This window comes from Gymnogyps californianus, chromosome 1 (genome assembly GCF_018139145.2).
Source record: "Gymnogyps californianus isolate 813 chromosome 1, ASM1813914v2, whole genome shotgun sequence".
NCBI lineage: Eukaryota > Metazoa > Chordata > Aves > Accipitriformes > Cathartidae > Gymnogyps > Gymnogyps californianus.
The window spans coordinates 135,136,484-135,163,610 of record NC_059471.1 but is presented as its reverse complement, the minus strand read 5'-3'; the positions used below and the strand labels follow the sequence as shown (position 1 = coordinate 135,163,610).

The window sequence follows — 27,127 nt, the reverse complement described above, 5'->3', positions numbered from 1 at the left end:
TGGGACAGCAGGGGTGAAAACTAGATGTCACGGGGTGGGTGCCAACTGGAGGACACCACGGGAGAAAAAGTGCCGACGTGGAAAAGGTGACAAGGAAAGAAATAGGAGCGACAACGCCAATGCACACACCCACCCGCTCACCAACATGCTTATGTCTCCCACAAAACGCACATGCACCCAACGCCCCCAACACGCGCTCATACACCCACCCGTCTGCACGCCCCCGCGCACGAACCTGCACCGGCCCAGCCGCGCAGCCACCCGCGCAGGTGTGGGCGTACAAAGCGCTGCGTGTGCAGGGCGCAGCCACGCTCACACACGCGGGCACCGACGAACAGCTCGGCCTCCCCGCGCTCCCACGCGCCGCTGCATCTGTGCGTACGTATGTATCTGTACGTAGCCGCAGCTACGCGCCCGTGCGTAGGGGTACGCCTGTGTGTACCCACAGACACGGATGTGCGTGCGCACGCGGCGCTCAGCTCCACGTCGCCCCCGCGGACACGCGCACGCCCCACGCACGTACACACACTCCTGTATACACACGCGACCACGTATATATCCACACAGACGCGCACGCACAAACGGCCGGAGCGCATCCTCCTACCCACCCACACGCATGTCATGTCATGTCGTGCCGTGCCGCCCCACGCCGTGCCGCCCCACGCGCCCCGACACGGGAGAACCGCTCCCCGCTCCGCTCCGCCCGCTCAATGTCGGCGCGGCCCCTTTAAATGCTAATGAGGCGGCGCGAGTGCCGGCGCCGGCCCCCGCTGACTGTGTTAAAACTTCGGCGGGGCCATTTTGGGGGCAGTAAGACCCAGCGCGGGCCCGAGGGACATCCGCCGCCGAGCGCCGCGCACCCGCCCGCCACCCACCGCCCTCCCGCCAGGCACCATGAGCGAGGCGGCGGAGACCAGCACCGCCAGCCCGGCGCCCGCCACGGCCACCGCCACGACCACCACCGCGACCACCACCGCCCCCGCCCCGGCCGGAGCCCCCGCGCCGCCGTCGCCCTCCGCCCCGGACGCCAAGCCCAAGAGCCCCGTCAGCGCCGCCGCGCCGAGCGCAGCTGTTGGTGAGGCGGCCCCCGGCGCTGCCGCCGCTGCTGCCGCCGCCACCACCACCACAACCGCCGTGGCCGAGACGGAGAAGAAAGTGCTGGGTGAGTACCGGGCCCTCCGCTCCCAACTTCCCGGGGCACCTGCGGCGGGAGCGGGGCGGGGAGGGGGGGGCAGCACATGGCCGCCACCCGGGGCCCAGCCCGGCTCTCCCCCCCCCGCCCCTCCCCGCCTCCGCGGCTGTGAGTCAGGCTGCGCTCGGGGGAGGCGGCCGTGCCTCCTTCTTCTCCTCCCCCGGTCGGGGGGGAGCCGAGCGGCGCCTGGCCGGGACGCCAACTCGGAGTTGGGCGGGGAGCACCTGTGTGCAGCGGCGGCGGCGGCGTTCCCTTACCCCGCCCGATCCCAGAGAAGCGCCCGGGGCCGCGGTCCGCGGCCCCGGGCGCTTCTCCGGGGTCGGGCGGGGATAGTGAGTGAAGTGCAGCCATGTTGACGGGCTTCCCCGGCACCTGCCGCCGGCCCCGTGCCCTTCACGGGCATCTCCCCTTGGAAGGGGTTGTTGGTGAACCCTGTATGCCCCTCTTTAATTTTAAGGTCTCTGCACAACTTTTCTATCTATAAAGAATGCTGCTTTACTAATGCCTCTAGGTTTAGTGGTTTTTTATTTTTTTTTTTTTTTTTAGTTTCTACTTTATCGATAAAGAGGCAAGCAAAATGCCAAATTGCCATCTCTGTGCTCAAGCCCAGTGCATAGCTAGTGTGTTTTTTTTCATTGTGATTAAACAGGATCAACCTGTTGAAAAGGGCAAGACTTCAATCTGCAGTGGAAATAGGGATCTACTGTTTATAACTGTGTAACTTTAAGAGGTTAGTAAAGGCAAAGTTGAGGCTGACTGCTAGTGCAGAGTCCTGAACTTCACTAAGGAAAGACAGCATCTCCTCTTCTGAAAGGAAGGGCTGAGGTCTTAAGAGGAGCCAGGTAAAGGGTTTCTCTGGAGCTTGAGGTAGGAAGGATTCTAGCAAAACAGAAATTGGAGGTATGGTTTGCGTGATTTTCCCCTGTTCTGTTATCCTATTTGTCAGTAATCAGTCAAGGCACATCCTTATCTGTTGGTATGTCTGGCTGCTTCTTGCCTTAACATGGCTTCTTTTGTTCTTGGTAATGTTTTTACCTTGTTCACCTATTGCTATTGCTTGGAGAGGGGAGGAAAAAAAAGTGAAGGCACAAGTGCCTTTCCTGGTCTAGCAGGAAAAAGAACCACCATGGTGATGGTTTTGCACACTGGCCTTATTGCTAGGCAAGCTTTTTAGCAGGAGTTGTAAGGAAAATGATCATTACTAATAATAATTGAAAATGCACTTATGTTCAAGTCGACCTCAAATGTCCCTGTTAATGGTCTTGTAATTATGCTCGCTTAAGTCTCTTCTTACAAAGATCCCATTAGAAGCAAGGTCTGATGCTTGCCCAGGGCATCCAAATGTCTGACTTCTAGGAATAAGGATAAAGGTTAGTCAACTTTCTCTTCTCTCTTGGTCACAGGAAGCTTTGGTTTTCCTTGTTAAAACTAATGAAAAGGCTATTTTGTCATGGGTAGGAGTGGCTGATGATTTTTTTTCCTCTGATGGCATCAAAGTACAGCATCTTATAGAAACATGGGCTTTTGCTTGCTGGTGGGATAGGTGTCATCATATCAACTGTCTTTTCTGACTCGTCAGTAAAACTGGTTATTGTTTTCTCTGGGCTTGTCCTCCTTCTTGCCTGATCTCCCCGCTATGACAGCTCAGTCTTAACAATGGCTGCACCATAGCCACGTGGATGTTCAGTGTCTGAGGTTCTCCCCATGGTAATGCTTAGGGGAGACTGTAAGACTAGTGTGGGCAGGGAACGGTATTTCCCCAGTACACTGTCTTGTCTTAGGGAATATATTGGAGACTCACCCCTGGTCTCTGGCAGCTTGTGCAAAAGGAGCAATGTTGCTCTGAAGCTGTGTGTGTGGATGTCCACTTAGCAGTAGCCAGCTGGCTAAGCGTGAGTTTTGACTACCTCTCCTTCCACCAGCTTTCTGACTCCTCTGAGAGTTTTTTGTCAGGCTTCCTAGGCTTCTCACCCTCCTACTAATCTGATTGAAATAGGCCAACAGATTCAATAGCTGTTTTGTGGGGGAGGGAAGGGATGATGGTGGGGGAATCAAAGGTATTAACCTTGTTTCTTAAGCAGGCTAAAACCTGCATGTGCCATTGGCACCTGTTTCTGTGCCCCCCCCCCCCTTATTCCCCTGTTGACTTGTCTTAGTGCAGTGAGCTCTTGCATGTAGCTGGTGCCTTTGTGGTAGCAGTAAGTGTGTACCTAGTGATGTTCCCATGAAATTAAGCTTAAAAGCACAACTATAAATGTTGATGCTGAAGACTGTTCGTGTTACTGAAACAGTGCTAGGCAGTGAAACTTAGGGGGTTTATCTCTGTAAACAAGAAGTCTTGGGAATGGATGCTGACTAGGTAGAGTCCTTTTCTCTAGTAACTGTTTCGGTCTTAACATGGTTTTGCTGCTTCTGATATGAATGTTTTCTGCTAAAAAAGTGTATTAAAGAAGACTAAAACCTTCACTTCTAAAAGTGCAATGAGAAATGGCCTGTTGTTACTTTCAATAACAGCAACAGTACTGCAATGGACTGCTATCAGCAAACATTCCTACTTTAGCTCTGTATTCAGGGGAGGAGGAAGAGGTTGCTCTTTTTGTCGGTCAGAGGGATATATAAGAATGGCAAGACTGCATGACACAAAAGGTCTGTCTAGCTCTGTCATCTCCTAGTGGATGTGTAGGGAAGAATGCAGGTGCAGAGCAGATGAAGGTAACGATTTGCAGGGTGTTTTTTCTTGACTCTAGCAGGCTGGCTTGGACTTCTGATCTGGAGATTTTCTCTAGACTATTTTCCTTTTACTTGCCTCTTGGGTTCCTCCCACCCCCCAAACATATCTAAGGCTTTTAAGAAGCAGTCATCTGGGGGGGCCTAGGCTCTTTTCAGATGAGTGCTATCTAGATTGCTTAGATAGTTGTGGTCATGCTATGTAATAAGTAACATCTATTAAAGTCTAGAGCCCAAAATTCTCCCTTTCCTACAGGTTTGAAAAGTACAAGTTTGTGGTCTCCACCCAGTTGCTGAGAGGGAAGGAGAGGTTGAACTACCTCCATTGCTGTTGAGTTCCTCCCACACGTTCCTATACGTTGGAGGAACAGGTTTTGCCAGATCCTATAAGACACTGCAGTATGGCTTCTAAGTAAGATGCTGTTTTGGTGTTGAGACAGGAGTTTGTCTTGATCCTAGAAGTCTTGGAACATAAAGTTGGTCAGTTTGTAACTGGTAAATCACAGAAGATCTCTAGAAGTAGGAATATTAAAAAAAACAACCCATCTTGTGGGGTCTCATTTGGTGAGTGATGTTGACAATGCAAGAAAGAGCTTGTCCAAAATAATGATGTGCTGCCTCTCCAGTTGAGTTAGATGGTGCTTGATACTGCTTCTTTGGCCAGTTCTGGTTTCTAAGGAAGAAAGAAAGGGTAACTGAGTGAAAGAGACGACTTTTAAATAGCTTTCTTCAGCTATGTTTCATGTCTAGCTACTAAGCTAAAGAGAACTGATGAATGGCAGTGGGATTTTCAGCTTCACTGCCCATTTCTGGGATAAGAAATAAAGAGAAGGGATGCATGGCCAGCTCTGAAAGTAGAGCTGGACTTCATTCTAGATGCTGTGTGGTAAACTCTTGGCTGAAGAACAGCATGTTAAAGCACAGCTTCCTGCTACTGTGTTAGTATAAACTGAAGTGGGAGATGAAGGTATACTTTGAGTGTTAAGGGAACAGAATAGGTCTGGTTGTGACTTCATGTGCAGGTATAAAAGTATTTTTGTAACATTCTTGTACTTCCTTATGTTTTAGAGTAACTTCTTTAACTTTTTCTTTCCAGCCACCAAAGTTCTTGGCACAGTCAAGTGGTTCAATGTCAGAAATGGATATGGCTTTATCAACAGGTATGTTTAAATGATGATAGTCATGTTTATACTGTACTGAGACTCATGGTACAGATAACATGCCATGCATTAGTAATTGCAGCAGAGACCCAAGGACCTGACTACAAGTTCATGCAGTTGATAGCCAGATTTGGCCAGGCATTCAACAAACTCTGGTATCATCTCAGGGGACTCTTCCCTGTGCCGCACGCCCCCCCGAAGGTTGTGTGTATGGGGAGAAAACAGAAAGGGTCAAACTCATTACAAATTTGGTCTGTTATTTGTTTCTTATGTTTACTCATACTACGCCTGTAATGAGCTGTACGTTCTTTCATGACTGCCTGGCTTTTTTTAAAGGTGCGAGTAAGGTTGGAGTATGAGGGGAAATGCTTTTGGATAAAAGTTCAAGTATTAACTGGTTGGTCAAAATACCTACTCTTAAATACACTTTGAGATTCTCTGATATCATCTAACTGAAGATATTCCAGGCCTGGGTTCACAGAAATTCTCTCTGTGTATCTTTTTTCTCCTCTGAACACAAACCTCTGAATGGCATCAATAATCCAAATAGCTGTAAGTGATATTGATCACACTCCAACCTTAGGTGCACAAGACCCGCACTTCCAACTTGGAGGAAACTCTGGCTTTTAAGGCTGGAATATCTGTGTGGTTGAGGGGCTTAAATGTCTTGCGTGCTTTATGAAAAACAAAGCTCCTACATGGTGAATGCTTGTCTTGCAAAAGACATACCTGGGAAGTTATTTTGTTCTGCAAGTCCTTGAACTGTTACACAGCAGGTAGATTTGGGTAAGTTGGACAGTGTAGAAAGGGGCAGAAGAGCCCCTGTTTCATGGATATGAAGCCAGTTCTGGTACGGTATTAATCCTGGTCTCTGGAGACTACTATCCAGTGTTATGTAAGCTTAGAAGAAAAGCTTGAATTAGGAAGTACTGTTAAAGTATTTCATAGCAGTTGATGTGAGAGCCTTCAGCTGGATATGGTGTAATAACTCGTTAGTATACTTCAGTTTAGGATGAAAGCTATTACTTCAGTCCAGCACAACAAGTTTTGGATTATGCATTATCTCCACAAACTCTTTGACCCACCTGTTCCCTCTGCAGAGAAGGAATTGAGTGAACAGATGGCAGAGTCTAGGCTCTTTCTGTTGTATGGGAGAATCAAGGTCTCAGACCTGTCTTTGTTTTGCTTGCGGAAGCCTGAACTGGCTGGCCTAATCCAGACAACCTCATGTTTGTGTCTGGGTCCCCCTCCATTGGACTCTCCTAACAGCTCTTGTGCATGGTTGCTTTGAGTTTCACTGAAAGGAGAGCTCTGTTAACAGCTGTGGCCAGTCCTGTTGATAGTCTTGCTTGACCTCTGGGATAACAGCTCAAGTTGCAGCCCCTGTGGATGTTTTTTAGGGGATAGAATACTGAAAGGCAAGCAGTCCAGTCACTAACTCTGCCCTGTGTCAAAACAAAATATTGAACGTTTGCCAGAAGATTAGAGAACCTCCCCCCGGCCCCTCACCCTTCTGAAGGGTGGGGAGTCCTTTCTGCTGTCAAGCATATAACCCTGGAAATTCAGAGCAGGGTCTTGGTAGCATAGGCTTACACAGAATGTATGGAATCCGGGGGATGTACTACAGGCTGGGGGAAGGAGAGTTTCACTTGTGAAGTCAGGGATTTCTATTTAAGTCTCTTAGACTAAACTCTTATGACTTCTCACTTTCTTTTCGCAGAAATGATACCAAAGAAGATGTGTTTGTTCATCAGGTAAGACAGCAGTAATTGTACTTAGATGTGCACTACGATAGGTGTGTAATATAACTTCCTGAAACAGCCACCCAACCTTGTCCTGGCTTCTCCTTAGAATATTTACTGCAAATACCTTGAATGGCCATGTATGTTGAAATTTTCAGGGAGGACTGTAAGGGTGTGTCTTCCTTCTCTCTGGAGTTATAACTGAAGGAGTAGGTATTATAACCCTTCGTACTTTCTTTTGTCTGCTCTGATTTGAACACTAAAGGTTTTTTGGGGTTTTTTTGTGTGGTTTTGTTTTGTTTGGTTGTCACTCCCCTGGGGAGATGACTCCTCTGTTTTGTAAATACCTTGCTACTTATTGTCTGTCCTTTCTTCCCTATTTCCTCATGCTCCTTGTGTCTTCTGTTTCTTCCTACCCTCTTCGTTTGCAGGTCTGTTCTGTCTGCCCTCCCTGGTATTGGAAAGTGATCTAGTCTGGCTCTTGACCAGGCTGGGTTGCTATCAGCTGTTGCTGCATGAGGCAGCTGCTCTTAGGAAGAAGAGGAGGAAGGCTCTGTGCCAAGTGTGCCCAAGCAGAGAGAGGTTGCCCAGCAGCTTGTCATTGGTTAATGTTCCTTGAACTGTCAGTAGGCTGTTCTAAGTTTATACTGCAACTCTCAGGTCACAGGCAACTACTGGGAAGACAGAGGATGCTGTCTCCATGCTGATGTAAACTGATTAGTTGGCTTAGATCTGGTTTTGCATCATCCGAGACTTTTACTTCACCAGAAAATGAACTACTGCCCCTGGAGCTTGTCCCAGATGAAATGTTGGCAGGCCCATGTGATCCTTAAAAGTATGAGCTCTCTGTGGCGTAAGTGGCAGTATTTCCACCAAATGTAACCAGGAAACTTGCACTCAGAGTTCGTCACAGAGGACAAGGGTATGTGCATATGTAGTTGTGTTAAACATGCTGGTCAACGTTAAGAGTTAGTTTAGTTCGTGTGGCTTCATGACCAAATAGCCTGTGATAACTGTTTCTCTGGGTCAAGGGGTGTAGACCGACTATCCAAAAATGGATGAAGCTAGGAGGGAATAAGTCTAGTATCTGTTATGAGTGAAGATGGTGTTGGTAAGTGTATGCAGTACATGTTCCTGGTTCAGTTGGTGGACTTGGGAGCAAGAGCTCTTAATGCATGTACTGATTTCTAACGGTCACTCTCCTTCCTTAATGACTGTGTGCATGCTGGTACAGGTGCTGCATCTGCGGCCTGATGGGAGTGTGTCCAGAGGAGGGTGGGAAGAGTTCTAGTAACAGAAACATGTTATGGATAGGCAGCACTGTAAAACTACCTTGAAGACAAGGTCTCCTCGAGACCTGTGAGAAGATATCCTGGAAAATGGTTTCATGCTGATGACAGAGATAATGTGGATCAGTGTTATTCTGCTTGGGAAGGCTGTCTGCAGAGACCCAAACAGTGAAGGCCAGCAACAAGCTAGTATTATCTGTGCTGTTTTGTCTCCTTCACCTGTGGAGAAGATTATTCACCTAAATGTAAACTGGTGTGTGTGTGCATGGGAACTTATTTCCCATCTCCTGTGGCTGAAATATTCTTGGAGTGAGCACTGAGCAAAACTGGCTTGGTGTTTCAGAAATACCACATCGCATGCAAGCCTGCATCCGATTAACCCTCTTGGTGGATTGTGCATGGCAGAGTAGATGCTTCCAGCTCTGGCCTGGGTTGGCTGCAATCGGATGTTCCTCAGCTCTTCCATCTTGAGCTGTTTCTGTACGTGAATGTGCTCACTACCAGAGCCTGGGGCTTTCTGGCCAGAGCTCCTGATGGGGCTGCCCTGCGAGGGAGGCAAATCCATGGCGTAAGCAAACATCCTGCTGTAAGCTCCCTCTCCACGGTTAGTGCTGGTTGTGCCCTTCCTCCCGGCATCCGTCCCGGGAGGGGCTGGATTACATGCCTAATCCCTTCAGAATAAGGCTGACCTAGTTGAATAGATACAGCCTCCTCCCTGCCTCCCCCACACACATCCGCAGGGAGGGAACAGGCCGATCTCATGATTGGAATGGGGGTTAATGCTTGGTGTCTAGCTATTGGATGCTATTTATAAACCTAGTACAGATTAAAATGCTTTTCTCTTTAGGGCATGCATGGCTTGCTTTGAATTAACCCTTTGTTTTGCAGGGGACCCAAGCAGTGTTTTGGGGAAGGGCAGTTCTTCACTTGCTTCGTCTTGCTTGCATCCTTGTCTGGTTGGTTCATGCAAGGTGCTGTCTAGGGCACTGTGTCAGTTAGAGGTGGTGCGAGCAATAAGGATCAATCCACCTTGTGGGGTGGAGTGTGTCTGGGGGGTAGGATGGTCTTGCAATTTAACACCATTAAAAGCGTCAGTAGCCGGAGAAGTCCAACTTAATTAGGCATAGTTTGAATCAACACGCAGTGAGGAGGAGTTAATCTCTTCTGCTGCACAGGTCTTTCTTCCCTTCACTGGATTGTATTCGTCGTGCACAGCCTGGTGTATGTGCACCGGTAACTGGTGTAACAAATTTTGCCTATTGCTGTGACAATGCTGGATGTGCATGTGATGTGAGGATATGGAAAGAACTCTTCCAAACAAAATACTGAACTAGCTCTGAAGACTCTTATAGCTGTCTGTTCATCAGTGTCCCCTTGGGAAAGGAAAGGCTTTGTCTTAATTGTTGAGTGCTGTCTGTGTTTATACAAAACATCTGTCTTTTGATTCAGAGTAGCTGGAGCCTGCAGGATGCTGGTGAACAGTAACAGGGAGAATAGTGCTCTCTCCCCTCTGGATATACAGAGTAAAAGTCTTTTCATCAAGCTTAGAGATTAGGCTTGTTAGAGGCTTATTTCAGCAATGTTTACCTGCAGCTGAAGTAGTAAGTAGTAAAGCCATATAGTTTCTGCTCTGAATTCTAGGACTTACTCAAGATTGTTCCTCATTGCCTTTATAAAACAAACCCCAGCCTACTGTGTGGCAGCCTCTATCTCCTGTTGGCAGGTTATTCAATTGCAAATCTGAATTCTTGAAGTTTCTGTCCATAAAGCTGGAACAGAACATGTGGAATCCTGTTGAATTCATCTTCCATTACCCTTCTTGGAGGGTATTTGAGGAACTTCATTAATCTTAAGTACACCCTCTGCTGAAAAGAAATCTGGTAGTCCTTTCTTCCTCTGCACTTACAAGGAAGGGGAGGGAGTTTGAAATACAGCTTGTTGACATCTCTGTCATATGCAGAGCACAAGTCTTATGAGTTTGAGTCAGTTGTCTCAGTACAAGTGGTAGTGAAAGAATTAAACCCTTAATGTGCAGTGAAGAGAATGACTTTAGTATTAGTATGTAGCATTTATGGAAAAGCTAGCACTTCCAGCTGATTTTAGAAATGGGGCAGTTACACTAATAGGTCAGCAGCAAGTGAACAAAGCTGTCTCAGCTGATGGTGGGAGTCTCTGCTTGCTAAAGTAATTCCCAAAAGAATTCACTTGAGCAGCTCATTCTCTTCCTGTATCAAAAAAACCCTCTTGGGTTGTTTTTGCTTTGGTAGCAATAATATGTACACTCTTGCATTCTTCCTTAAGCTGTTCAGGGATGCTGCAGGGTACAGGGAAAGGTGTGGCTAGATGTAGGGCTAAAAGGACACACTGGCCTATTGCCTGAAACACAAAGGGGACTGTATTCAGCAACAATGAGAATGCTTTTCCTAAACTGGTCAAGCTCAACTTTAAACTGATTAGAAGTTTTCCTTCAGTGGGAAGTATTTTTGGGCTATTGTTGACTGAATGAATATAGTTGCCATGCACAGGCAACAACTGAACTGATCTTCATTCTGCCTGTTTTTCTTGAACTGCAGACAGATGTGACAACTGCCTCTTCTGTTTCTGCCCTGCATCCCATTTCTTAAGCCAGATTTGTGGCCTGTATTTCCATGTGTGCTTCTATCTACTGGATCTGCACCTGCCTCCTTCATGCTAACAAAAGATGCCCATATCAGGAAACTTAAAGTGAATTGGTCTTTAATAATCTGAGAACTTCAGTAAAAAGCTGGCTACGAGATTGGCTTGTATAGTGTGTGTGTTTTGGTTTTGATTGTGGTTTTTTCTCCTCCAGCCTCTTCCAGTTTGTGAACCCTTACCTAATGAACATATAGTAGGCTTGTCTTGCTGACTGCCTTTTGTGGAGTCCTAGGTATAGTGTACAGAGTGAAAGGCATCTGTAGTTGACAGGCTGAAAATTGCTCCAGGAGGTTTGAGTGTTCCTGTGAGCCTGAGGAGGCTTTCAACTGGTTTTGATCCAAAGCCATGTTGTTAATAGTATTTTGAGATTTCCATCTAGGAGACGACTAAGACTGTGATTGTCTGTTCTGGTACTATTCCTGTGTTCTTTAGGGACTCACCTAATTTTTGGGAGACTCCCAAACAGTGCTTAGGTAAAATGTTTATTTGTTACACCAGAGTTACAGTAATTCTTCTCTAGTTACTATGAGTTGCCATGATACCTTATAGTTAATGCCATCTTCTACAAAAATGCTCCTGGTCTTAAGTTCTCTGTAGATGGTCTGTAGGTCTCCTGATGACTGTGAAGGCGTGGGTCACGCTTGCTGCTGGAGCTGCCTTAGTGCACCTTGCAGGAGATCAAACACTCAGTGTGAACTCTGTTCATATAGAAATATGTAATCATCTGGATATTTAGTAGGCTTGACAGAGGGGATCCTGGGGCAACAGCTGATTCATAAACTCGTAAGTATTGAGAAAGGAGTAAACCTTGACTGAGTATTGGAGGGCCTGTGGAATAAGACATCTATGTATTTGAAATATCTTGGTGTGGCGACTGATCTGGTGTGTAGAGTTGGGATTGTAGCAGAAGAATACTGTCCTTCCCTCATCTACAGGGCTATGAATGTGTAAGATAAGAGAAAATAACATATTTTTCTGTATCTTCTTTAAAGACGGCGATAAAGAAAAACAACCCACGGAAGTATCTGCGCAGTGTTGGTGATGGAGAGACTGTAGAATTTGATGTGGTCGAGGGAGAGAAGGTGAGAGATTATGGAAACTAGGGGTGTGGTCAAACAGAGTTAACATCACTCTAGTGGGGAGTAACACAGAACCTTAGCTGTGTATCTAGTGTTTTTGTCTAATGTGTTAATCCCTGGCTTGGGTGGCATTCATACAGCTTTTCTGTGGAATATCTGGGTTTTTTTTTAAAGGCTTCATTAAGAAGTGTTTCTAGATATGTATCAAAACTCTACTTTATCCTAGTGCTTCTAGAATCTGTAGTTTTTACTTGATAGAGCATTTGAAGCTTGCAGCCTGCCCAGTAATCAGTTCAGGGCAATATATGCCTCAGTTAATTTGTCCTGGAGTCTGGTTGCTTAATAACTGTAAGAACCTTCAAGTTCTGTGCTTGTACTTTCTCAAACATTTTTTGAGTTTTCTGAGCTTTTCTGGTTTTTGGTTTTTGGTTTTTTTTGGTCTTGAATCAGTTACTTCTTGCTCTTTCCTCTGAACTCAGCCTGGCTGATAGGGTCTTAACTAATGATCATAACTCTTGGTTATGGGATTGAGGAAAAACAAATCTGCTTTTGCACTACGTGGGAGGAAGGAATCTCTGTAGCTTGGAACTGATGCAAAAAAGCCTCTTTCCTGTTTAATCTTCTCCCTGTAGCTGGTTGGTTTTTTTTTCTCGCACCACCCTGGTTTACTTTCTTTTGGCCTTTTAGGGTGCAGAAGCAGCTAATGTCACTGGTCCAGATGGAGTCCCTGTAGAAGGCAGCCGTTATGCTGCAGACCGGCGCCGCTATCGACGTGGCTATTTTGGCCGACGCCGTGGACCACCTCGAAGTGTAAGTTTAATTTCTTTGGTGGTCGTCCTACCTCCTCAGCAGTCTTCCAATCCTCTCATGAGAGGGAGCTTACAGGTTCAGCACTGGCATATAGTAAACTGTCAATGCTTAACTAAGTTGTGAGTATTCTTTGGTAATATTCTGAGTTCCTCAGCAAATCGTTGATGTTGATACTGATATTTTCTATTATTGGGTGTTCTGTAGGCCCTTCCTTGGCGTGTCTTTCTAGAATATGTTAAAAGCATCTCTTTGGGTGTTAAGGTATGTGTTTGTTTGAAGAGTGAACACAAAGGAGTGAGACATCTAAGTGGTTCACCATGCCCTTTACCTGAAGCAAGGGGAAGTATTTATATTACTCTAAGTAGTATAACCATAACTTGGAAGGGTTACTTGGAAAACGGGATTTGTTTAGAAGTTCGTCAGTTTTGCATGGCATGGTGGTAGTTTGACCAACTAGTTGAAACCTCCATGTATCATGCCGTCATAGGCCTCTGCCTACAGCAGTTCAGTGTAAAGATAATGCATTTTTTTATTAAACTAGCTACACACCACTGTTCATAACATCTGCAAGCCTTCCTAAGCAGCTTCCCTGCAAGTTTTTGCAGAGGGAGAAGTAAGTATGAGGTATATGGCTGTAGTTCTAGCAGTTACCACTATCTGCATCATGCTTCTGCTAAATTGGTGTCTGGAATTATCCAATAAACTGGAACATACTCCAGGCTTAATTATCTTTTCTTTAATAGTTGAGTCTGTGATCATCACTTGCAGAAATGTGTGAATGATCCAATATGAGAGCTGTGGTGGAAGTCCCTGCCCAAGCAACATAACTCTCTTCTCATCTTGTTCTACAGAGTTGACAGCACAGGGGCAAACTGAACAAGTGTTGTCAAGTCCTTCCTTAAAGCCTAGCTGTTTATACTAGCTATCACGAGGTCTTTTCTTTAATCCTGTTAGACACCACTGAGCCTTAAATACATGAAAGGTGTTCTTTCCGAGTCCATTGGAGACGGCTAGAAGTTGGTGCTGGTAACTGATGCCTTATTACTGAGTAATTGGTTTTGTGGCGATACAGTTTGCAGCTTCAGCTTTCACACCAAGTGGCAAAGGACTAGGATATTTGGTTTTGTTCAGCTTTTCGATGTTTCTAGTCTTATCTGTTAGCTCATCAACCAGCTACATTCAGTATTGATTCTGTTTCCTTTTGCTCTCCTGAGATGAAAATATCCCTCAACTGTCTTTATTGGGAGTGAATGCTTTAGTTGGTGATATTGGTGTTGTCTTGGAGCTGCTTCAGATTTTAAATTAGCAGACATATCAGGGCTTAGACAACCATGTGTATTGCTGAGTATGGAAAGCAGCTGTTTCCTTCTGCCTGAAGAGTGATTATGTGAGACTCAACTTGGACATGGGGAACATTCAGTCTCCTTGAAGATGTGCACAGGGGGAACAAATTGTGATACCATGCTGTTTTCCTTTGGCTTGCTTATATCGGAGTCCCCAGACTGATGTGGTGTGGGTACCAGACCTTAGCTGTTGTGTGACTGGTGCCTGATGTCCTATGAAGTCACCTCTCATTTCATAACCTAAAACATACTGCTCTTTCTCTGGGATCATTGACTCTGGAAGAATTGCAGCCTTCAAAACTTGGAAATGATAATTTACAAAAGGACATTAACCTGGGTGTTCATTGTTTCCCATTGTTCACGAGGTTTGTTGGTCCTTCTCTTTAGCTTGTTGAGTATCCTCTGAATGTCAGGCCTTCCCATCAATGCATTGACTGTTCCTCTGGATTTGGTATCATCTATTAATTAAGAGTAAATTCTGTTTCATTCAAGGATGAAGATGACCTTATAGTACCATTCCCTTAGCATGCCACTGTAACAGGTAACAAGGTAAACTCCGTGATTGCTGTGACCTTTCAAAGATGATAGTGGCCAGGCAGTGACATTGGCCAGCTCCTTCAGCACTCTTAAATGTATCCTATGTAGTCTCATAGACTTGTATGTGTAAGACTTGTTTAACTGATACTTCCTTTTCATGTTTGAGCTGAGTCAGGAGTTCCTTGTGCAGCCAAAGCTGATGTTCTGCTATGCCTGCTCAACTTTCTGCATGTTGCAGTGGACCCTTTTTGTATTCTGAGCTAGTCTGAAGTGCAACCAGTTCTGCTGGGCCTTCGTATCCACTCACTTACTAGTTGCCTGAACAAGTCAAAGCTCCACTTTAAGGAAGTCTTTGCAGGGACTGCAAAGGGCAGTGCAGGGACTGTCCCTGAAGCTGTCCTAGTGTAGGTCAGTGAAACCACTCAAACTTGTCCAGGTATTCTTGTCATCCCCTGTGTGCTTGCTTTGATAGATCAACTGAGAGTAGAGTGAATCCTCATCTGAAGCTATCATTTCCTTTTGGAGACTTGTCACTTGCATCAATTAACACATTCTTCACATTGAAACTGCATGTGTCTATTCAATGTTTCTTCACATTGAAACTGCATGTTTCTATTCAATGTTTCTTCACATTGAAACTGCATGTTTCTTCACATTGAAACTGCATCTAGAAAGACACTTCTTTCTAATATCCTTTTCCTTTAACAAGGCCTCGTCTTTCCCCTTGCATTCCCATGTGTGTGAAGGGGAAAGAAAGGTAGCAATGTCTGTGAGCCGTAGCAATATAGCTATACACTATTCTGTATGGTTCCATTAACAGGTGCATTAAAGGCTGTGCCTCTACTTGAAGTGTTTTTGGCTAACTGTCCTGTAGGATATTTCTGAGACAAGTTTAAGTTGCTGTTGTGTGGCACTCTTGGGCTGTGTTTGCTGGAGGATATTTACTCGGCTGCAGGCAACTGTTGTTGCACACCTGAAGGAAAAGGTTTCAATGTACCCAGGCCTGTACTAGGCTGCAGAGGTGAAAGGTTCTCCCAGAGCTCAGCTGCCCACATAGTCAATCCTGTATTTACTGGGGAAAAAAAAAAAAGCTTAATTTGTGGAAGTGACTCTTGACATGGTGGCCTTCTAGGTTTCAAGAACTTTTAACTGATGTCTGTTAGCAACTCCAGTCCAACCTTGCAGTGCAGCAAGCGTTGATTTGTTCTTGCTTACTGGCATGGTTTTAGGCAAAATAAAGATGCTATCCTTTGTTTGCCATGCTAGCTCAAACATGCCTGTACTCTGTGTGTAACTTACTGGGTCTGTTTTTGAACACATTGTGTGAATTTCTCAAGAGTGAAGAGAACCTTGAGGAATCTGAGGTATTTAACCAGCTCCAGTGGACCTGCATCTAGATTGCATGGAGAGTTCTGTGGAAAGTAGAAGTACTTGTTCACATCAAATTTCTTAATTGTATCTACTACAGAAAAGAGGCTGTGCTCTTCACTAAACTGTGACAACATAGACATGGCGTGGAGTTGTAGTCAGAATGTTAGAACAGACAATGAATTGTGGAATAAGCTTGAACCGATGATGTCCTCATCTACATATTGTGTGCATTACTAATAGAAGAAACCTCTATACCAATGAGTCAGAAAATAAGTGAAATAGTTTGAGAGCTGTTTCATAGGTTGACGCTATTTCTTGTAGAGAGGAGACCTGAAAAGATGAATAGTATTATACAAAAGCTAGAGACTGATCTGAAGAGATGTAAGAACAAATGAAGAAATTAGGGGAAGCAGATGGGTAAAAAGCTCATTACAGTTACAGTTAACATTCACAAAACTTTCCTTTGGGGGGACAGCAATAAAATTTTGTACCTTTTTAGGGTTGGAGAAATCTGTGCAAGATCTTCATGGGGAATCACAGCCTGCCTGCCTATTTTGGTCTTCAGAGGAAAATGTAGAGTGCAGCAGGCCAGCTTCATTCATCTGTCCTTTAGGATGACATAATGTTTTTTAGAAAGTATTACATGGAGTTGGAAGGTTCCTGTGGAGGAGATTGAGTGAACAGGATCATGTGTGTGCTAGACATAGTGTGGTGCTTTTAAGTACAAATGAAGTTTTCCTAATAAATGAATTTAATATACTTAGTATAGTAAAACAAGACCTCAAAGCTCAGGTTCTGTTTTCTGGTCAAATTGCATCTGTTTCAGTGACTTCTGACAACATAATTGTTTTATACTGAAGCCCTACTTCACTTCTGGCCAATAGACCTAGGTCAATTGACAGTGATACTAATGTAATGTGCTAATTGAATTTGTGTGATACTATAGAAGATGCAGGAAATTGTCAGGACTTCTGGGCTAAGCAATTCAGTTGCTTTGCTACTCTGTTTTCAACTGTTTAAGCCAAACCCATTTAAGATACTGACATAGCAGCATTCAGTTCAAGATGAACAGGAGAATGTTTGTATTGTTTTCGAGTAATGCTTCATCAGGTTTAGTCCTCCTTTCCATCAGTATAGGAGATGGAGTCTTTTATCTGAGATTCCTCTCTACAGAGGGCTGCATTGGAGTGGACTTGGGCTGGGCCATTAAAAACTTGTAGAAATTCATTACTGCCTTTTAAAGAGCTGTGAATGTGATGCTGATTGTCCGGTGCTATAAGAGAGCTTTGGCTGATGGAAAAATATTGTTGTGTGGCCCTCCCTAGAATTAGGTTGGTTGATGCTTTGTTAGCTTCTGGCACATTGTCCCTCAGACAAGACCTACTAGGCCTTTGTGGTTCCATATTTCTGGCATTGCAGCGCTAGAACCGAGCACTGATTCCACATGTGCTTGCTCAGAAATCCTGGGGAAGAGAAATGGTGATTATGCTGGAACGTGTTTAGGATTGTTATAGTTTTGTCCTCTCTTCCCTTCACATCTTGCTGCTCTGTTCTCCTGTTTCTGTGCTTTGCCAGTCCTCACGTGAGGAAGAGAGTGAGAGCAGGAGCAGCATTAGGTCCTTGCTTCACAAAAGGCAAATCCCAAGACCTCTGAATCACTATTGCCACACACAATACTGGCGATCCTAGTTCTTGCCTTACTGTCTGAGATGCTTCTGACCACCCATCACAGGTCTATTAAACTGTAAAATTATGTAGTACAAAGCATCTTGATACAAACAGGACAGATTGGTATTGCGAAGTAGTTATAAGTAGTATAATGTTGTTGTAAACTCAGAAGTGTAATTCTCCTTTTGGGTTCTGAGTCTCAGGTACTTCTCAACTGCTATCAGATGCTACCTATTATTACTATCTACTTGGTCAGTGGGAGTTCCTTTTGATATTTAGTTATTCTGATCAGTTTTATACATGAGAGAACATAACAGATAATGTTATTTATGATTATGGCTTTTTAAAGTGAATTCTGATTTCTCTCTACTCACCTCAGCAGTTGACCCGTCATATTGTTAAGAATAGCTGGTATAGCTATTTCTAGGTACAGCGTGTGAAACATTCCAGTTGCCTTTAGGCCATGCCTCTGTGCTTTTTGGAAACTTGGAAAGCTACAAAGAGTACTTGAAATTTGTTAATGCATTTGAAGGGTATTTTACTGTGGTGAGAGGAGAAGACTGTCCAGGTTGGTCACTGAGGTTTATTTAATTCCCCAAGATTCTTTGTTACAACCTACAACACTCCAGCCTTTCTAAATGCTAATCATAATGTTATCTTAGCTAAGGAAAAGTTCACGACCCATGAAGTTACCTGAGATTGCTAGTTAAAATAGAGCAAAATATGATGGTGGTGGTGGTTAAAATAGCTGTGTGGAATTGGAAGGAGACCTGTCAAACTTAGTGTAGACTACTGAAGGTTGTCGGGAAGCAATAGCTTTTGTTTCCTGCTGATCAAATCCAGAAGATCTGGAAACAGAAGTCCATCTCTTGTTAAATCCTTTCTTTTAAAGGGAAGAATAGTGTAATGGGAATGGTTAATAATGTAACTTTTTTATAAAACAGACATTACTGATGGCTGGCATTTAAAAAAAAAAAAAAAAAAACAAACAAAAAACTAGAGAAAAACCCCCAAACAAATACAGCTTTATCAGTTAACAACTAAAGGGGAAGGATAACCACTGCATCTCGGAAAGGTTGAAAATGTTGAGTGTGTAAAAGTATTGGACGCGATGTAGTACAGTTTTTCTGTCTTTAAATTTCTTGATGTTTTTGTGGGAGTTCTCTGTGGAATGGAGCTTTGTGTAGAATGAAGCCAGAAGTGGTCTCTGGCAAGTTTCAGCGTGATGTCTTTCAGTTAGCTTTCTAAATTCAGAAGTGTCTTGATCAATAGCTGCCTCTCCATAACACATTTACCCCTTACGAGTGCAATGTTGTCTTGAAATGTGTTTTCACATGCATCGGAGAGAACTGTCAGGTTCTCTGCCTTTCTTGGCAGACAGGGAGGAGGCATCATCAGTTAGCTTCTTAGTCTGTTACCATCAGGAACAAGGGCAGCGTTATTGACTATTGTTCTGTCCTACTCTTGTCTTTGCCCAAATTAAAGTCTTTGGAGTATCTACTGCTTCTTTTTACCTGATATGCTGGTGTTTCTGTACTGATATACTGGTTTTTGAACTTGTGTTCAGATCACTGGGCTTTATAGTTAATATACTGCCTGTGAAATAAGATAACACTTCATCTTTAACTCTATCTTCCATTTTCTTTTGGTTGTAGGGTGGTGAGGGAGAAATCAAGGATGGGGTCACAGAAGGAGGACAACTTCATCAACAAGTCCATAGGAATCCTACGTATCGTCCCCGCTATCGCAGGTTTGTACTGTTTCCTCTGCTCATCATTAAATTTGGATGCTTTTGTGATCTATACAGGCTTCATTAAAAGCAGGAAGATGTATTCCCTGGTATTAATGTGTATGCAAATGGTAGGGACAGTGGGAGGCATTTTAATTACTAGGAGAAGGGTGAGCCACAGGAGTAAGGAAACAACTGTAGAGTTTGTTTCATGTGCTTATATATTGCTCAGAGCCAGGAATAGGTCAAGCAAGGGTGAAGAATTCTTTGTATTACTTCTCACAATTGAGCAACATATTGCAGGGTCCATGTCTTCCCAGCTGAACTCTTATGCTTTCTTGGACAAGTAATGAATCCAAATCTCACTTGATCTGGGACAGCTAGGCTCACTGTCTGCAGGGGCAGGGTGTGCTTTATAACTTTTCTTGTGGACTGCAGACAGTAGTTTGCAGTTCAGCACTGGACTAGTAGCTTGTGCACATCCAGCTCAGTCCTACGTGTCACGCAGGCTTGGTTTTATGCACTGGTGCTACTTATAGGTAGAGGAAAGCCTACTGTTCAGTTAAAACTGAAGTTGAGTCCTATCTCTTACAGGCCATTAGATTATATGGTAGCATTATAGTTACCTTGTAGTACCCTGTGCTAGTGGAGGGTATTGCTGTCAGTCAAGATTTAAATTTTAGGTTCCTTGAGGGCTCCTACAGGAGAAGGTAACAAAATAGGATTGTTAGTTACTCTTGCTAGAACTTTGGGAGAAAGGGGGTGCTAAAGAGACTGGAGAGCTTCCAGAATAATAAAACTCTTCAAAATGATTGAAGAGGAAAAAATGTGTGAAGAGTGGAAGTAACTGAGGACTCTGAGGCTGGGAGAAGAGACAAATGAAGATAGATTATAGAGGTCCTCAGAATAATGAATAGCATGGAAAGGATGGATGAAATTTTGTCTGCTTTTTCTGATAAAAGAATACGCTATGAGGAGCCTTCACATGAAGGAAGCGGGAGACATGCTGAAAAAGAAAGGGAGGTTCATAAACTATAGGGCAGCCCAGGTTGGAAGGCACCTCAAAAAGTCATCTGGCTGAACCTTTCATGGGAAAGGGAACCTAGATGAGATTATCTAGCACCCCGTCCAATCACATCTTGAAAACCTTCAGTGATGGGGACTCTACCACATTCCGGGGGAGGTTGTTCCAGTAAATGATTGTTCTCACTGTAAATCTTTCTTACATCACGATGAAACCTCTCTTGGTGCAGCTTGTACCTGTTGCCCCTTTTCTTCTCAGTGTGGCTCCTTGTGAAGAGAAAGCCTCTGTCCTCTTTGTAGCTGCCCTTTAAGTACTGGAATACTGTGAGTTTCCCCTCTAAGCCTTCTCTTCTCCAGGGAGAAAAGACCCAACTCCCTCCGTCTTTCCTCATAGGTCAGTTTCTCCAGCCCTTTGATCATCTTGGCCATCCTTTGGACTGTATCCAGTCTGTCTGCCTCCTTTTTGAATTGTGGGGACCAGAACTGGACACAGGATTCCAGGTGTGGCCTGATAAGTGCTGAGTAGAGTGGGATGTTCACATCTCTCTCTGCTACTAATGCCTCTATGGATGTAGCCCAGGATCCATTTTGCCTTTGCTGCAGTGGTGCACTGCTGATTCATGTTGAGGTTGCTGACTCGGGTTGTTATGCATCCAGCAGGTTGCTGGAGCTTTTTGACACGGGATGTTGGCGATGTTAAAAGCTTGCGTGAGCTTGGGGGACACTGGTCAAATAACTAGAAGAGCACTGTTGTTGTATCCTTAAATAGGCAAACTCTATCTGGCTCAGGAAATCCCCAGAGTGGAAACCAATTGGAGGCTGGGAGGCTATTTGGGAAGTAGGTTTCCTGGTCCTTATTTTTCCATAGGGATCCATAGAACTGGGATAAATGGACACTTGAAGACCCAGCAGATCATTCTTAGGTTCTTAGTAAAGATCCCTTGGAGTTCACATAAACACTGATGCTTTCCAGTGGGATATGCGGAGTAAGTTGCTGAGTCATCTGTGTTAGTCATACCTTACACTGGCCAGTGTAGGGTTGTTTTCTTCCTTTTTCCAGCCTTAGTTCTGACATGACCACTCCAGCTTCCAGCCTCTACACTGAGGGAACAATTCCATAGCTGAGGAATTCGGGGCAGTTAAAAATATCAGTGTGAAATAGTCAGCCTCTGACTGTCATACCTTTGAGATGTTGCCTCACTCTTTTTATTGAATTCCTGTAAGTGGAAAAGCTCATTCAGATTCTTGGCTTCTTGTGACTTGTTTTATCTTGGAGAATGAGTGACAAGTTAAATAAAACACTGGATTACTCTCACTGGTGCTCTTCATAAAGCATTGGGACACAGTCCCCCACAACATCCTTCTCTCTAAATTGGAGAGATACGGATTTGATGGGTGGACTGTTTGGTGGATGAGGAATTGGTTGGATGGTCGCATCCAGAGGGTAATGGTCAATGGCTCAATGTCCAGATGGAGATGAGTGATGAATGGTGTCCCTCAGGGGTCTGTATTGGGACCAGTACTGGTTAATATTTTCATCAATGACATAGTGGGATCAAGTGCATCCTCAGCAGGTTTGCAGATGACACCAAGCTGAGTGGTGCAGTTGACACGCCTGAGGGATGGGATGCCATCCAGAGAGACCTGGACAAGCTTGAGAAGTGGGCCCATGTGAACCTCATGAGGTTCAACAAGGCCAAGTGCAAGGTCCTACATCTGGGTTGGAGCAACCCCCAGTATCAATACAGGCTGGGGGATGAAGGGATTGAGAGCAGCCCTGCAGAGGAGGACTTGGGGGTACTGGTGGATGAAAAGCTGGACATGATGCAGCAATGTGTGCTCACAGCCCAGAAAGCCAATCGTATCCTGGGCTGCATCAAAAGAAGTGTGGCCAGCAGGTTGAGGGAAGTAATTCTGCTCTTCTACTCGGCTCTGATGAGACCCCACCTGGAGTACTGTGTCCAGCTGTGGAGCCCTCGGCACAGGAAAGACATGGACCTGTTGGAGCGGGTCCAGACGAGGGCCACAAAAATGGTCAGAGGGATGGAACACCTCTCCTATGAGGAAAGGCTGAGAGAGTTTGGGGTTCTTCAGCTTGGAGAAGAGAAGGCTCTGGGGAGATCTTATTGTGGCCTTTCAGTACTTAAAGGGGGCTTATAGGAAAGATGGTTATAAGAAACTTTTTAGCAGGGCCTGTTGCGATAGGACAAAGGGTAATGGTTTTAAACTAAAAGAGGGTAGATCTAGACTAGATATAAGGAAGAAATTCTTTATGATGAGGGTGGTGAAACACTGGAACAGGTTGCCAGGAGAGGTGGTAGATGCTCCATCCCTGAAAACATTCAGGGTGAGGTTGGATGAGGCTCTGAGCAACCTGATCTAGTTGAAGATGTCCCGGCTCATTGCAGGGGGGGCTGGATTAGATGACCTTTAAAGGTCCCTTCCAACCCAAACTATTCTGTGATTCTATGATTCTGCTTTCAAGGAGCTGATTTGTATTAGTCTGCCATTCACTCACTTGCTCCTCTTCATCTTGTCCTTGTCTTTCTATCAACTAGCTTAAGAGGTCAAGTTCCAACATTGAATTTAGAGAGATGAACTATGAAATGGATGTAATCCCCATTTTTTCATATGCATGTTTGTTCAAAAACAAACAGCAAGAGGTAAATAACAGTACAAGAGCAACAAGAAGCTGACTTTCATAGGAACAACAGGATTGTCCTTAATTGTAATGGCTACTTGTTCCATGCAAAATGGATCCATCCTTCTGGATGCTGGGTCTAGAACCACAAGCCTTCCACCTCTACTCTGAGCTTTTCTATCTGTGAATGTTTGTGTTAAAGTTGGCTCTCTTATCTAGGACTGTGGGAAATGGGGTAATACTGATGCTGCTGCTTGTAGGCATCTGAGCTGAATAAATTTTATTCCTGAAAGTCTTCATTAGCATTGGGCAATCAAGAATAGCGCCACACCAAGTACAGTAAGGCATCTGAGCTTTTGCATGTCGTGGGTGAATCACAAGCTGGATAATTTGCCCATGGCTAACAGGGATTTGTGCATTTCTGATGTATTTTTTCTATAAGAGGTATGATAATCCTATATGAGTGTGGAATGCTTTTGTTTGAGCTAGCAGGTAGGTGTTGCTTGCATTTACATGCACTAAATCCAATCACACTAGTGCTTTTATGTTAGATTCCTTTGGAAGAGCTAAACTGGCTGTTGTGACTAGATAGCTGTGGATTAGCTAAGCTAGCTAATGGGAACTAGATAGTAGGCAGTGACTGTCATTCCTTTTGGCTGCATTTGACAGTTTATAAACATACCTTGTTTATACTGGAAATGGGACGAAATGCTCTTGCATACTTCAGGAACATGGACTTGATAGCTTTAGTGTTAATGAGGTCCGACTCACCTGACTGAGATACATGCTACGCTTTATTATATGGTCAAGAGGGGCAACATAAAGCAAAGAGTGAAGATGCAGGAATGGTTTACAAGTGGAATTAAGATTCCCAGGGATTGCACCATTAATTATGAATAGGACTGGGCTGGTGTTTAGCTATGCCAAGGCTAACTTAGCAGAATCAGCCTGTGTGTCCACTACTGGCTTATTTCTTCTAGCCAGCAATTCAAATGGGTTAACTACATCTTTATTGTAGGATAGACAGTAGAATATGCTGATGTAGCTTCAGTAGTGAAGAGACACCCAGTTTGCTTGTCTTTCCCTTCCAACTATATGCAAGCCAAACTCCAAAGGGATGGATTCAAAATTGTTAAAGATGGTACTTGATTAGAGAGGTTTTTTGCTGGGCTAAAATTAGGTAGTTTAACCTTCTCGGCCTTCTCTCATACTTAACACCTATTTTTCCCCCTCTTCAGAGGGCCCCCGTGTCCACGCCCTGCCCCAGTGGCTGGAGAGGCTGAAAACAAAGAGAATCACCATGAGGCCAATGCTATGAGTCAGCAGCCACTTCGCCGTGGGTATAGGCGCCCATACAACTACCGGCGTCGACCTCGTCCACCCAATGCTCCAGCTCAGGATGGGAAAGAGGTAAGCACGCTCCTGGCAAAACGTGGCAGAGGCCAAGTTTTGAGGGGGTGAATGCTCAAGACCTTCTGTCCTGTGGGAGTCTTAACAAGTGTATTGTTGATGTGCTGGAGCAGTCTGATGGCCAAGTCCAAAGTGCTGATGGTTGAAGGTAGCTGGTTTCGTTGCCTGTTCCTTGTGACCCTCTTTAAGAATGAGCAGCTTCTCTTAAATGGAACCAGCAGTGGAATAGGGATTGCTTCTGGATAGTTCTTAATGGGGGTCAGACTGTAACAAATATTTTGAGGTGGAGAGAAACAGTTGTGTTTTCCAGCTTCCTCAAATCTTCAGTGCGTATGTAATATAAGAGACGGATTTGAAAGCTCCAGATCCGTTTCATGAACTGCTTGAACCAGATGATTTTGGGGAACTGTTTGTAAACACAGATTTTACCCTAATGGGGAAAGACTTTCTCATTCTGTATCTACTTGAGGTGGTCCCCCGACAGAATCTGCTGTGTAATACTTTAGTGTATTCCTATAGTTAATATTTTCTGAGGATTAGTTTTCCTTGATTATTTTAAAACCTGGGTTATGCTGGCCCTGCCACCGAACAGGTGAAGAGTCTGGAGGTCAGTCTTTGCCTATAATAAAGGTTTATTGTGTCTCAGACAAAGGTGACTGAAACACCTGCTGAAAATCCTGCTCCAGTGACCAAGCAGAGTGGTGCTGAGTAATGTCCGGCTCCCCAGGCACCTTTACCATCCCTCAGGTAAGGAATACAGATAGTTCCTGTTCTCCAACTGAAGCAGCATTGTGTATACCTCTAGGACTTGGACTCTGGCCACATCCCCTTATGTATGGCTAGATATTTGTGATAACTTCTGAGTGCTGTATAGGCAAACCAAGAACAGTCTGCTGCTTTTCTCTTCTTTCTTACCTCTGCTTCTGTGTCTGTATTTGTCACAAAGTAAATCTTGCTTTATAATTCTGATTTTTTTTTTTTCCAGGAAGATCTATCCAGTCTATATAGCAATAGCATCTGCTGATGAGTTAGTAATGTTTTCCTTTAGGAAGATACTGTACTCTCAGCTTGTGGACAGGATAAGCCAGTCATGCTTATCCTGTCTATTACGATAACTCCCTCTCCACCTGACATCTCACCTATTCAACAGGAAAATGAAACTTAAACTGCTTTTTTTTAAATTTGGCTCTTCAACAGGTGTCCTAAAATACAACTCAAAAATAACACCAAAGAAAAACACAAGCAATAAATTGTCAACAGTGATGACAAAAGCAAAGATTTGAAACATCGGAACTTAAAAGAAAAAAATTACCAGCAGCTGAGATCCAGGGAACGCCTGCAAGATAGATGCATGAAGAGAGAAAAAGAGAGCGAGATTCAGAAAGAGCAACCTCCCCAGTTTCAACAGCAACTGTGGGGTTTTTTTTTTTTTAGAATTTCACTGTTTCGCTAGTATTGAATTTTTCAATTTTTCTTTTGGTATAAAACTAAAAAGGGAAAAAACCCAACCAAAGAACTGAAATTGAAATCAAATGCTTTTTTTATTGGATGCTGGTGCTAAACCTCCCAGGTGTGATGAGTTTTTTTTTCTGTGCCAGTCCTGTTCACTGCAGGACACGGGGAGGAGAAACTTCCGCTTTCCTTGGTAAGATCTATTTGAAACTGTGCAGCATGGGTGACGTTCCTCGCAAATAAAAGTGATTTCAACTACCAAAAAAAATCTGGTTTAGTATGTTTGTTCATGTTTACTTTTAAAATAATTCCTGATTTTAATCTTGCTGCTTTAGCATTTATAGGTGAAAATGAGAGCTGCCTCTTTAGTATGTGTTGATGTATCTTGTCTAAAACCATGCTGGATGATACACATGCAAGGACAAGGCTAGGCTAGGTGGATCTACTTCAAAACAACTTCTGCCAAGAAATTGCACAACAGAGCTATAACCTACACTGTCCTCTGCTCTTCTGCCTCACATGGTGTTAATGGTTGGGTTTTTCTGTTACCATCTTGTGGCAGGAGTTTGGGGGATTTGGAGTGGGTTATTGGGATATTATTTTCCCCCATTTGTTTTGCTAGGCTTTTGTGTTCTGTAAACAGTAGAATCCAAGCTTTGAGACTCCTCTGCTCAAAAAGACAAAGTGGGCTTAGTAACTGCCACTTCATTCAAGCTTCTGTTCCAAATAATGGCAGTATGTTTTATTGGCCTCTCAACTTTTCCTTATTTGGAACCAGTAAAATCTCTGTACCTGTGCCATCTTGTGCTAATGAGCAAAGTACTTAGCTGTCTTACTAATGTGTGTGTTTTTCTAATGTTCCTCCCTAAAACTTGGATGTCTTGTGTTATCAGTCTACTTCCAGCTGCTGAATATGGGTGTGTTTCTTCAGCTATCTTGTGTCCTTCATTCTCTAGTCCAACAATTCTCGCATTCCTGTCTTGCAGTTGCTGTTATCCAAACCTTAGGTATTTGTTTTATATGTTTCCTTAAAACACCTCTTTCTGTTCTTAGCTATGCAATCTTTACCCAGCCTTTATTGAATAACACTTCATGTAAAACCCCTTGGTCTGGAGCAACACTGTAGCTGTACACATGTAGGACTAAATGAGGGTAGAGAGATTCTTGGCAGGTACTTTTGGTCCTTGTCTCCTGTAGTTTCCCTGTTCTTGCACACTATTAATAATTAAAAAATAACACGAGGTGCTCTGGAGACACGCTTTCTCATGTTGCTCCTCA

General features: G+C 44.2%; 1 protein-coding gene across 1 annotated transcript; it reads left to right on the top strand.

The window, feature by feature from the left end:
• The first annotated feature begins 875 nt into the window (after window positions 1-875).
• On the top strand, window positions 876-26,111 carry YBX3 (Y-box binding protein 3). Its single transcript, XM_050914926.1, has 9 exons — window positions 876-1,162; window positions 5,016-5,079; window positions 6,800-6,833; window positions 11,779-11,868; window positions 12,553-12,675; window positions 19,250-19,344; window positions 24,226-24,397; window positions 25,044-25,144; window positions 25,595-26,111. Exons 1-8 carry the CDS (start codon window positions 895-897, stop codon window positions 25,107-25,109), a joined length of 912 nt encoding a protein of 303 aa, XP_050770883.1. The 5' UTR covers window positions 876-894; the 3' UTR covers window positions 25,110-25,144; window positions 25,595-26,111.
• The last annotated feature ends 1,016 nt before the right edge of the window (window positions 26,112-27,127 follow it).

Coding starts and splice junctions, on each gene's coding strand:
- YBX3 (XM_050914926.1), top strand. CDS start 895: ATGAGCGAGGCGGCGGAGACCAGCACCGCCAGCCCGGCGCCCGCCACG. Junction 5,080..6,799: donor GGATATGGCTTTATCAACAG/GTATGTTTAAAT, acceptor TTCTTTTCGCAG/AAATGATACCAAAGAAGATG. Junction 6,834..11,778: donor AAGATGTGTTTGTTCATCAG/GTAAGACAGCAG, acceptor TCTTCTTTAAAG/ACGGCGATAAAGAAAAACAA.